The following is a 12,500-nucleotide window of genomic DNA, read 5'->3' on the forward strand; positions in this document are numbered from 1 at the left end:
ACTTGTCTCATTGAATTTTAGGGCAAAACCCCAACCTGGTAAAGAGGGTAGGTGGGTGGGGAAGGAAGTGCGAGATCCGGTCATTGAGAACAAGATATTGAAAGCTTCAAACAAGTAGTCCGCTAAGGTATCAAAATAGAGCTGCCAGAGGCAAGCCGAAGCGGAGAAGGGTTCTCCAGTCTCTCTGAGTAGTCTATCAAAGCACAACGAGAATGGCTCTGACTAAGCATCTGGTGAGGGATCAGCTGTGAAGCTAGAAAAGCCAGATGAGGCTGGTGACAAGTTCAAATTTGACTTTTTGTGACCAATATCTGATCGAGAAATGAGTTGATGAACCCTCATGGGTGGTCTTACCAGAGATAGGAATTGATCCATTTTTCGATGATCCAACGCGCTAAGGGAATTCATGTTATCAGTATTCACCACTACCAGTAGGTGCTCCTTGATTCTTCCTTTAAAAGAGGATCTAGCCCTGCCTGTTTCGGAAAATGCTTTGCTGGCGAACTATTATAGAATAGTACCTTTTCGGAGGCCGCGGTAAGTCCAGTGTGCTAAAAATATGGCCGTTGATCAAGGGAATTGACATTGCGATTCCTAAGGAAGAGGGGCCCCCTCTAATTCGAATAGTACTTTATGATAGGAGTTAGCGAGGGCAAAGGTGAGATTTAGATGCTAGACGGAAGACAACATCCTGTCACTACCATACCCTACATAGAGACCCACCCAGTTTATATTATAGGGTAGGCGGAAGCCCATAAGGCCCCATGTCCACGGTGCAACAATTGCCCATGTGCTCACGAATTGGATTTGAACCAATATCAAGCGACTTTCCTTTTCTTTAGTCGATCGTGAGTGGGTCTGTCGTCCTCCTCATTATAGTCCTCCTAGAATCAATAGCATTTCGTCGGAATACATCCTGTCTTTTCACCTTAGTAGTCCTATGCATAGTTAGTACTATAGCCCCAATCATGGCTACTAATAAAATAAGACTAGGAACCAAAAACCAGACGAAATAGTAGGTATAAAGTAAATTGCCCAATGTTTCCAAATTAGTCCAACTTCGTACCTTTTCGGCATAAACCGTATATCTCAGAGAGGTCGTATTTCTTTGGGTTGGTAGTAATGGAATGCTTTCATTATCTAAAATGAAGAACATTTCCCACCAAAAGATCAGTCCAATAATACCACTCACTGGTAAATAGCGCAATACTTCTTCGTGAATCTCCGCTATTTGAATATTGAACATCATAACAACGAATAGGAATGAAACGGCTATAGCTCCTATATGAACTACTGGGAAGATCATAGCGAAAAAGTCGAGACCTAAGAAAAGAAGTAAACCGGAAGTATTGCGAAATACTGGGATGGGAAACAAAACGGAATGTACCGGATTTTTAGCACGTACAACCATCAAACCAGAGACCAAAGCAGGGCTCGACAAAACAGAAAGTATCATAGTACGTCGTCCTTCCCTGAAATGGAACTTTCATGCTAGTTCTTGCTCCAGCATGAAAGTAGATCTATTACGACCAGCGCGGTTGTTCGTATTTCATTTTCTTCTTCCAAGACAAACTCTTGTTAGGCACTGAGTTACTTACGGAATCTCAAATCTCTTTCCACTGTCCTAGGCACTTAGTGAATTTCGGAATTTGAATCGATATCATCGATTCTTAAGAAGACTTTACTCTTCAAATTATGAAATGATATCGATTTTATACCATTTGCCTTTAGGTCTTCTAACATAGCATATAATTTAGCAAGGGACTCCTCCCCCGTGGTAGTCCGGTTGTTATCTAGTGCGCGAGCCCCGCGTCGAAGCCAATCCCCTTCTGGATGAAGGGGTGTCATTGTTTGAATTATTTCCGCCTTGACCTCAAAAAGATCTTCGGCGTCGATTCGGGCCCTTTCTATGTCTATGACGTCCGCCGAAGGCGATCGATAACGGCTTAAAAGCCGTTGCTGTATTGAATCGATGGAGTCTCCTCCGATCACTTCATCGGGTTGATATGGACACCGATGAGAGGGTTCTCCAGTTTGATGCTGGGGTGGTGCTGACCTGCTCTCAGCATTAGCATGGGGTGGCTGATCGAGAATGTCCTCGGAACTGCCGCTAGAGCTGTTCCCATTCCCACTTCCTAGGAGGGATGTCCATCCGGAGTTGATGCCCGAATCTCCACTTCCGACGGAAGATCCAGCTCCAGCCATCATATGACAAGTAGGCAATGATGCAAATAGAGCAGAGATATTATCATAAATGATCAATCCAGCTCGAACCATAATAAGACCCCAAAAAAGAAATTTCAAGAATAATAAGATTTTCGGATACTTGATTTTGAATAGCCATATACGAGCTGCCAATTCTAGTTTTAAACTCCCGCATACTTGTTTCATAGCTTTAACCCGGGCTTGAAAGTGAGCTTGCGCTTTAGTTTGCCTTTGGTCTACTTGTCTCAATATCTTTCTCTTTGGTCTACTGTCTTTCTTCTTATTTGAGCCATCAGGAGCGCTAGAATAGAAATTCGAATTGGAAAGTATAGGATATCGACTACGTAGAGAAGAAGATGCCAATAAACGATCTTGCAACGAACTCTGAGAGACAAAACTAGATACAAGTTGTAAAGAACTATACCATACCATTTGGCGACGTCGAAATAGATGGTGTGAGAAAGGAATTTTTAGCATGATGGGTGTGTTGATTTTGAAAAGTTCTGTTAGGTTCTTAGTAGCAATCGGCGACCTTTTCTTCTTTTACTTCACATAGCTTTTCGTCTCTTTGATAGCTGGAAGTTCTCCAAAAGTATGAAAAGCTGGAGGACTTTGTACCATCCATTCTGGTGTGGTTGGATTCTGTTCAACAGCCCAAGGACTTGGAGCACATCTTTTGTTCTTTCCACTGCTTGAAGTGATTGTTACGACCACGAAGAAACGACAAATCCCAACTACGGATATATAAGAGCCAAAACTGCTAAGGGCATTCCATCCAGCGTAAGCATCTGGATAATCTGGAATGCGACGTGGCATACCCGAAAGCCCTAAGAAATGCATAGGAAAGAAGGTCAGATTAACCCCGAAAAAAGTGATCCAAAAATGGATTTGACCTAAAGTTTCAGGGTATGTCCGACCAAAGATTTTACCTACCCAATAGTGAAATCCTGCAAATAAAGCAAAAACGGCTCCCATAGAAAGTACATAATGGAAATGTGCAACCACATAATAAGTATCATGTAGAGCAATGTCTAGCCCAGAATTTGCCAGAACTATTCCCGTGAGTCCTCCTATGGTGAACAAAAAGATGAACCCTACAGCAAATAACATGGGTGTTTTGTATTGTATCGAACCCCCCCACATGGTAGCGATCCAACTAAAGATTTTGATTCCAGTGGGGACAGCTATAATCATGGTAGCTGCGGTGAAGTAGGCACGGGTATCAACGTCTAAGCCCACAGTAAACATATGATGAGCCCAAACAAGAAATCCAAGGACGCCTATACTGATCATGGCATAAACCATGCCTAGATACCCGAAAACCGGTTTTCCCGAAAAAGTGGAAACGATATGACTTATGATACCGGATCCAGGCAGAATGAGGATGTAAACTTCAGGGTGCTTCTCTCTTCTACTAATGTAAGCGGATGAATAGAAGAAAGGTGGACTATATCATCAACTTATTCCATTTGTCTAGGAAAGCTAGCCATGCTTTATGGTGAATACTGTCAGGTTTAAATGCTTTGAGATCGTAAAGACTGTAATATTCCTCAATAAGGAAGAATCGTCGTGATTTATGACTTCGGAAAGTATTTGATTTAAAGTAATCTAGCATCATGATAACATCTTTTCGACTTTGTATAGACCATTGATAGTAACCATTTTGACTACTATCAAAGTAGAGACTTCCTCCAAATACTACCTTATAAGACTCTACATCTTGTAGAAGTTTATTAGTTACTCGAATACTTAGTTGAGGTAGTCCATGCTTCATAGCTATAGTAATAGTACCATCAGCATCAAAGAATCCTGCAAACCAATTTGATTGAGCATCTAGTGGAATAGGTAGAATTACGGGGATTTCCAGTACTTGACAGACACGATGTAGTTGAAGTAGTCGTGCTGAATGTCGAATATGACCATTTATACAATTCATTAGTTTAATCATACCAAGGTGATTATGTAGTCGATAACGATAAGCTTTAGCACCTGCTCGCATTTTAATACTTCCACCAAGCATAAGTTGGATATATCGTAGTAGTGGTAGATCTTCAAGTCCCATAGTAATTTCAAGAGAAGTATATCCTTTTTTACTAACTTGAATACTTCCATCACCATCGATAATTCCAGCTAGCCACTCACAGAAGGATTTAGGATAAGTTGTTGCGCGTGTAGTCTCTGAGGTTCCTACTAGACTGCTTTTATGTCGTTGGTTACCTGCTGATTGTGTCTTAGATACCCCATTTTTACTAGATCGGGGTAGAAAACCACTTATGAACATAGTAGGAGTACCATTAAGCAGACAGTCCCAGCATATAGCGCAATGCGTATTCAGATTTGAATCTGAAAAGGGCCATTTAAAACCGAAGAACCGAAAGAGATGCTGGTATAATATAGGGTCTCCCCCTCCAGCAGGATCAAAAAAGGTTGTATTAAAGTTTCGATCAGTTAATAACATGGTAATTGCCCCTGCCAGTACCGGAAGTGATAATAAAAGTGGGAATGCTGTCACTAGAACGGACCAAACAAATAGGGGTGATCTATGCATAGTCATTCCAGGTCCACGCATGTTGGAGATAGTTGTTATAAAATTGATAGAACCTAAAATGGATGAAACACCAGATAGATGAAGACTAGAAATTGCTAAATCAACTGCTCCTCCAGAATGGCTGGTAATACCACTTAAGGGCGGATAGACCGTCCACCCAGTTCCGCTACCCACTTCTACTAAGGCTGAGCTTAATAGGAGCAAGAGACTTGGTGGCAACAACCAGAATGAAATATTATTTAATCGTGGAAATGCCATGTCAGGCGCACCTATCAGAATCGGAACAGACCAATTACCAGATCCACCTATCATCGCCGGCATAACCATAAAAAAGATCATTAAAAAGGCGTGAGCCGTTATTAAAACATTATAAAGTTGATGATTCCCACCAAGAATTTGATCGCCGGGGCGTGCTAATTCCATACGAATCAGTACTGAAAAGCATGTGCCCATCACTCCAGCAATGGCACCGAAGATGAAATATAGAGTCCCTATATCTTTGTGGTTAGTGGAGAAAAGCCATCGAACCAGATTTGTCATAGTTGATTTACTTTTTTGTAAAAAGGTTCCGCTCCCCCCAAAGAAAAGAGGGAAGACCAAACAATCGTAGACTTTCAAGCGAGTGAATAACCATCGGGGAGGAAAGCAGCAGTTGTTCAGTTCACGAATCAGCAGTTATCTCATCCGCGTAAGGAGATGGAGAGTCAGCCTTTGTTGTCTTGTTCAGAAGAGAAGGGAGCCCTTTATTCTAAGTAATTGGTTTTGCTAGTCTTCCATCTATCGGGATATCTTCTTACCGAGGCAGATGCCTCTTTTAAACTGAATAAGATAAGACTTTTGAAGTCTAGACTAGACGAATCTCTTTCGATTGAAGAGCCTGTTTACGGTAAAAAATCTGATGGTATCGGGGATCCGAAACGCTTGTGTTACAGGCCGCGGAAATGCTATTTATTATTATATACAATTATATACAATACATCTTTCTTAGTTGTAGCTTACCGTTCGAACGTGACCTCTTTTTTTGTGCAATTTCTCAGCTAGCTCTCACTATCGGTTTCGTACGTTATCCCCGCTCTACTGGTTGTTCGGCTAGTGTTAGTCTTCTCTATGCCATCCTCCACCCTATACTTCTTAGTATACGGTTAGGTAGGGAACATTCTTTCCTATCTTGATTTTTCCACCCGCGTCACCATCTATTCTATACTCTTAGATCAGTCGTCGCGGATGAAACCGTTACATATGCAACGCAATTCTTTGGTTGTCCGTACGCCTTTCCATCATCGGTCAGTTGTTTTCGCTTCATCTGGTCAAATAGGAAGAACTAGAAGAACGATATAGTGCAGGAGCGCTTAGGCATTTACTAATAACCTCCTTCCTCCCCTCCCGAACTGCTGATGCAATAGCTGCATATCATATTCTGTAAGAATAAGAATGGCATTAGATCTTTCTCTTCCTTCAACAAAGAGCTGCTAAGCACCTCAGAGTGGATTCTTCCATTCTATGTGCGAGGAGGGGATCGAAAGCCATCACCTTTACCTTTGACTCCGGGCAAATCAGTCTGATTGCGGGGTATTCTCCAACAGTAAGAGCATATTCAATTGCACTAAGAGCTCCAATAGCCCCGTGCTTCTGATCTCTCTGCTCTTGCTAGCAATGAGATGGACTAGAATACGAGGTGGCAGATGGAAAGCTAGCTCCGAGAGAAAATAGGGGGTCTGCTCCTAGTCTTATAGAAAGGGGTGAAGATCCGCTACGATTAGCCGCTCTTGCATCCAGTTGAGGAATAAAAACCTCCAGACCGGGAAAGCTAGTCTTCACCGGAAATAGTAACTGCCGCAAAAGGGTATTCTGTTGAAAGTTTTCAGTAATCGTCTGCTTATAGAAGTAGGATTCATTCGAGCTTGATGCCATCTTCTTCAATCAGCCTTAGGGCAAAGAGTTCTTACGTCCCACAGCGGTAATGGCGATAGTACTGGAATTGCTTTAGGGATTGGATTCTTTTTAGAAGAACCTGCTCTCTATGCGGGCATATGTTGTATAGTTAGAATATGGGGACAATGGCTGTCAGAGAACTGTTCTATAGCTCTAGAAAGTCAAGATTGAAAATAGGCTAACCATTCCTCCTGGTAATCCGCTAATAGCGTAGTTAGAGATAGCCTTCTTAACGTATCCACAGATAGGCTTATTCGCATGCTCGGGAGCAGGAACTCGCACTTGAAAAGAAAGAATAGAGCTAGATGGACTGGATGTAAGTGAAACCCCCTGCAAACTACCACACCACTGGAGAGTCTTACCTTTTTCTCCAATCATTTAAACCCTTAGGAATGCCATTACTTCCACGAAAGCTGGTACACTCTTTCGTCTACTTTTGACAACTCAGGGCAGGGAATGGCCAATTAAGAAAGACTTTGTAGGGAAACCCGAGTTCAACTAGAGTAGCGAACCTGGAAAGCTTAGTAGTTAGCCAGGAAAGCTGGAGTAGAACGCAAACTGGATAAGCGAATAAAGAAATTCCTTCTTGTTCACGGAAGGAAAGAACTTAACGCACATGGGGCTACTCTGGATCTGGCAATAGTGGATATGGGCAAAGAACGATCGACAGAGTTTACACCAACTACAGACAAGAAAGAGACTCTCTAAGCCCAACCCAAGAGACAGGCAGGCAGCTAACACTAACACAGGACAGATATCTGATATTAGGCTTGGCAAGAGACGCTTTGATATGATGTCTTACACAGATGCCCTTACGACATTGAATCTGCTCACATCTCAGTTGAGCTGCCTGAGCTTGCGTCAATGTTGACCTTGTGATATCTTCCCTACTATTGAAGACCTTTACTTTGGATTGATCTTCATTCCCTGCAGGGAAAGGGCTTCTCTCACTCTTACTGGTAATGCTTCTCCGATACGCTTCCTTTACCCATAGTTAACCGATCGAAAGCTCCTTCTCTGTCCTTTCTTCCCCCTATTCTCTCAAGCCTATCTGACTATCTGATCGTTAGCCCAATTCCCTATCTCCCTATTATATCTCTTGGGCTTTTCCCTGAGCTCATGCTCATCAAGAAATTTCGTAAGAGAATAAATCTCTGACGCCTAAAACTCCCATGCCTTTCAAGGTCAACCCTTTTCTTTTCTAACTATTCAAGTCTCCCCTTTTTTCTTTGAGGGAGCAGTAGAAGAATAATTTTGAAATGCCAAAGAAAATGTTCTCATTCCCCAATCCTATCGTGTTTTACAATAAATATCTTCTTGGCATGCTCTTCAATCTCTTCGTTTTTTCCCTGCTTCATATACTGCCCATCGTTTTCCAAGAATCGAAGGAAATCAGCGCCCCAACCGTTATGGTCATGGGAGGGGCCTGCGCCATTTCTTTTCTTTTTTCATCGAAAACCGACTTTGCAAGGTTCTATGCACTCTATAATTTCTCTGTTAGTGATCTCTTTCTTTACTTACACCATTATGGTGTGGATGCAGATGTAGCTATTGCGCTATATATCATCGTATCAGTTGCATTTTTCTTCTTGTTCTCCAATCCCAAGAAGGATGATGCAAGATTTGAATGCACTTTTCTTATTCTCATCATCGGGAGGTTCTTCCTACCCGACCTATTTCAGTATGAAATAGCCCTCCTTATTGCCCAAATATTTTTATTTTTATTCGATCGGGAGACTCTCCAAAAAAAGAGGGGAGTTTTCTTCGGGTTAATTGTGATATTCTTTTATTTGGTAATCTGTGGATCCACCGGGGTTATCCAGATCAATTGGTGGCGGGTTCTTCTATTAGGAATAGCGTCCGCTGGCGCTATAAAGTTTTGGTGCCTTCTTAAGACAGAAGATGGCCAATACCTTCCGTTTTTCATCTATCTTTTCGCGACTCTCTTCTTTTTGTTCTTTCAAAATCAAAACGAAGCGGAGTCCTTACCATTTCATTTTCTGGCTAAGGACTTTTTCTTCTTCTTTTTTATCTATCTAATAGGTAAAATCAAAAAAGAAAAACTAGGGACCACCCTTGCGAAAGCTAAGATCCTGTTATACCTGATTGACTCCGGGGTCTTATTTATCGGCAGTCTAACCCCTACTTTTTGTTCTTTCTCAATCAGTACGAAGTTTCAATACCTGCCGTTTTGCCGGGCTTCACGGGATCGCCAAAGGCCTGATCCGCACTGGAGGTCCTCTAACGAGAACTTTAGCTCACGGGCTAAGCCTCTCCTGGTCGTCAAGTATTGTTATCTTCGACCGATTGAAAAAGTTATCTGAGACTCAGAACATCACATACGCAATTTCGAAAAAGAAAAAGTGAGACACAGTTAGTGGACTTGTGGCTTCTCCTTCGACTTGGGCTTTCCCTTTCCATTTAATGGCACTCTCGCCGGCAAAGAGCTTTATCCCAGCTCGGAAATGAAATAATCAATGTCCTTTGCTTTCCCATCTCTATCTTATTTTTATAGCCTGACTTTCTCGCCGCACCTCTTCTGAAGTCGGTTTTTTATCGCTGATTTCCGCTGCTTAGTGACTTGGCCTTAGTGGTACCTGGGACCTACGCTTGTCCAATAGTTCATGTCGGGGAAAGATGAATGAGAACTGGCAGAATATATTCATGGTTGGTGCGAAGGAAAATATTAGATCTTACATAGGCGCCGGACTACACGCCAGTCTTTTTCACCATGTTCCGAAATGGGGAAGTACTTTGGAATGATTTGATTGGGACGCTAGTGAGTTAATGAGCACTCTTTGCATGGTTCCATCAACCCTTTTCTTGTCTTGGGCTTGCCTGCTTTTGATCGACCCAGCCTTGGCCTTGGACAGCTGGAACGGATCCGGATACTTGCTTCCCTGCGGCGGATGAGAAGTAGTCCATTCCAAAGAGCCTACCCTACGCCTCCTATAATAGATTCAGCTAAAGCTGCGCTTTCCAGATTTCTTTCTCAATCCAGAATCCGAGCTTACAACTTTCATCACGAAAGGCGCTTTCCTCATTCTTCTCGAGTGTTATGGGGTCAGGAGATCCATGGGGCAGGGTTTGATACCATTGGATTTGTGATCTTGGCTGGCACCGCTGAAGTGTAAGCCCTTGCTTCTTACTAACAGGAGGGGGCAGGCCTAAAGCCTAAAGAAAGAAGAAGACTTTTTTTTCTTTGTACCACTATCTTCATTCAATCTATTTGCACCAGGGCTTTCTGCATACCCGGAACGAAGCGAGCCTATTTGGGGGGTGCTTGACCTGCGAAAAGTGGGAAGAGTGAAAGATCGGTCTACTGGGTTAATCGGTCCACTTTAGGCAGACCTTTCCTACCAGTCCATGGAGACAACATACAAAGAGGATTTTGAATCCCATCTTGAGGGCCTTAGGAGCCAAGATCCCGGACTTTGCGGCGTACTTTCTTGATCAAAGACTAGCCTTTCTAAGGCTACTTGACGAGTGGAGTTCAGTCTTTCTACTTGCATTCTAGATCACTGAATGCGTGAGTCTTTCTCGCTATTCAGTTCATGTTCCGTGTGACGAGACTTGATCAATAAATGTCGGTCGTAAGAGAAGTCGTCAAAGAATGTTATGCCCAAAAGTCCCTTATTCCTTTCGCTTGTCCTAGGTTGTGAACCCGACATGGTTTGCGTGATTTCATATGGGTTTTTCAAGTGAAGCAGGTGACATATAAAAGATATGCTAGTTTCTATTTTAAGTTTGCCCTCCTCCTTTTACTGTTTGAGTCCAGTGAGCGTGAGTCCATTCCTGGCGATACACATATTGGTTTAGAACAGCCGCTTGAATGCAACATTTCATCTGATATAGCTGTGAAAGTTGATAATGGGATTTCCATTCATAGACGGACATTGAAATCGATACTTTTTCATTTTATATAGCTTATAAAGTTCATTTTTATCTTTCCTTTCAAATGACAACTGCCTCTTCCACCTCTATTTACTATATATGCTGTTCGACTGAACTCGTTCTCGTTTTGGCTCCGCCTTCATGAAATTCCAAGACCCCGAAAATTCTTCGATCTAAATTTCGGGCGTATGGAATTCGTTCATCTCTAGTACTGAAGATAGAAGGGGAATCCATCTTTGTTTTTGGCTCGCAATAAAGCTAGGGTCCTGATCGAGAAAGTACTAGTCCTATCTATCCACCTCTCCAGACACAATATCTTGAGTACCTATGATGGTGACCACATCTGCTGGCATGTGATGTTTGGACATAGAATCGAGTCCTTGTAAATGGGCAAAGCCAGGTGCTCTTATTTTACGACGGTAGGGACGATTGCTTCCATTACTGACCAGAAAGACACCAAATTCTCCTTTAGGTGCTTCAACTGCGGTATAGGTAGAAGAAGCTGGTACGGAAAACCCTTCTGTATAAGGTTCGAAATGGTGAATTGAGGTAGAGTAGACCGATGATCCTGTAGTCATTTGGCCGGCTATTGAAAGAAAAAGCTTGCATCTGCTCCCTCTATTATATAACCGGTCCATCTCTCTCCAAACCTAACGTGGTAGTTTCCCATCATAGGGCTTTCTATCTATAGATTGAGCCATTACCAAGGAGCTAATTCGTTCAGAACTCAGTTGACTCCTTCTATAGATAGATAAGGCGGAGCGTCCTTGGTTCAGCATTATAGCACATAGGGCTTCGGCCCTACTACAGCGCTTCGCTAACTCGAAGCGCCTCGCTAGGAGAATCTAGCTTCGCTAACGCTCGGCTAAGTCTTGAACCTTCGCGTTGACCGTTCGCTTTCTCGTCGCTAGAGCGTTTTCTCATTGCGCGGAGCCCCAACGAGGAAGGTCTTAGTGGTTTATCATTGGGTCAATAATGCTAATCCCTCTTTTTGTGCTACTCCTAGGGCGGGAAGAAGATAAGAAAGGGCGAAGCGTTCTCTGATCTACTCCCACTCTTCACCTCTTGGCTCACCTGGGATACGTACACCCTGTTCTTTCTAAAGACTGCCCTCTCTCGGATGGATGTTGGTCCAGCCTACTAAGAGGATCCCGTATCCAGCAACCCAACCTATACAAAGGGCATCAAAGCCCCTTTACTAGGTTGGAGCTATGAAGCTTACCAACATTTCATTTTTGATTAAAAAGGGAAAGGGCTCAGCTGGTGCGCAGGAGCGCACTTACGTTTTCCCTTTACTAGTCAAGGGGGTCCCGTGGTTCCTATGCCGCCGCGTTTTCCGGTCCTTTTCTTTTAATGCTTCGACCCGAAGCGATAGCTTCTAGCTAGTTCAGTGGATAAGATGGCTGCGCTCCAGCTCACTCAAGAATGGGACGGCAGTGGTCCGCCGGCAAGCTCGTTCTGATCTTGGACGCAGTACATTGGAATCCTGAAGCACCACCACGAACGCTACCGCGCGCCCGCCTGCGGTGCGGTAAGGCACCACCCTCTTGTGCCAGCAGCCAACTCCGGCGTGTCAGCTTAGTTATCCTCATCAAGCCACTTACTTGATGTCTAGCTTCCCAACTGGTAGACCTTTCCTTTTCCCCCAGATCAATGAAGAAGAGAGACGTAAGTGGATTCTTCCGAAGAACCGGAAGCGAAGCGCTATGCCGGGGCGGGGGGACGGGAAAAGAAAGGGCTCCGAAGAAAGAAATTGGGGTTCCCAATGCTTCTCCACGCTCAACGAGATGCGCCAACCTCGGGATGCTTTACTCCTAACCCCACAAGGTTCCGAGACGGAGCTTAACCTGAGTCTCGGTTAAGAACGGCGATGATCTACGTTTCACACGGCGCACGATTCCATGGATAGTTTCATTCGACA

The 12,500-nt window shown here is 43.4% G+C and overlaps 4 protein-coding genes across 4 annotated transcripts in view; all 4 read right to left on the reverse strand.

The window, feature by feature from the left end:
• Window positions 1-838: 838 nt before the first annotated feature.
• On the reverse strand, window positions 839-1,464 carry LOC121789922 (NADH-ubiquinone oxidoreductase chain 6). Its single transcript, XM_042188263.1, has one exon. The coding sequence runs from the start codon at window positions 1,454-1,456 to the stop codon at window positions 839-841; it is 618 nt and encodes a 205-aa protein (XP_042044197.1). The 5' UTR covers window positions 1,457-1,464.
• A 144-nt stretch (window positions 1,465-1,608) lies between these two features.
• LOC121789921 lies at window positions 1,609-2,741 on the reverse strand. The gene has a single exon (XM_042188262.1). The coding sequence runs from the start codon at window positions 2,680-2,682 to the stop codon at window positions 1,633-1,635; it is 1,050 nt and encodes a 349-aa protein (XP_042044196.1). The 5' UTR covers window positions 2,683-2,741; the 3' UTR covers window positions 1,609-1,632.
• Window positions 2,703-6,188, reverse strand: LOC121789920 (cytochrome c oxidase subunit 1). The gene is made up of 2 exons (XM_042188261.1): window positions 4,568-6,188; window positions 2,703-3,606 (listed from the first exon to the last, which is right to left on the reverse strand). The coding sequence occupies exons 1-2, from the start codon at window positions 5,291-5,293 to the stop codon at window positions 2,749-2,751; spliced, it is 1,584 nt and encodes a 527-aa protein (XP_042044195.1). The 5' UTR covers window positions 5,294-6,188; the 3' UTR covers window positions 2,703-2,748.
• Window positions 6,189-10,817: 4,629 nt separating this feature from the next.
• LOC121789893 (NADH dehydrogenase [ubiquinone] iron-sulfur protein 2) overlaps window positions 10,818-12,500 on the reverse strand; it is a 2,870-nt gene continuing 1,187 nt past the window's right edge. The window contains exons 1-2 of the mRNA XM_042188233.1: window positions 12,476-12,500; window positions 10,818-11,129 (exon numbers count right to left, since the gene is read on the reverse strand). The exon at window positions 12,476-12,500 is cut by the window's right edge and continues 1,187 nt beyond it. Coding sequence (XP_042044167.1) covers window positions 10,867-11,129; window positions 12,476-12,500 — 288 coding nt within the window. The 3' untranslated portion in view covers window positions 10,818-10,866. The remainder of the gene's footprint in view (window positions 11,130-12,475) is intronic.

Source organism: Salvia splendens, unplaced genomic scaffold (assembly GCF_004379255.2).
Source record: "Salvia splendens isolate huo1 unplaced genomic scaffold, SspV2 ctg368, whole genome shotgun sequence".
NCBI classification, from domain to species: domain Eukaryota; kingdom Viridiplantae; phylum Streptophyta; class Magnoliopsida; order Lamiales; family Lamiaceae; genus Salvia; species Salvia splendens.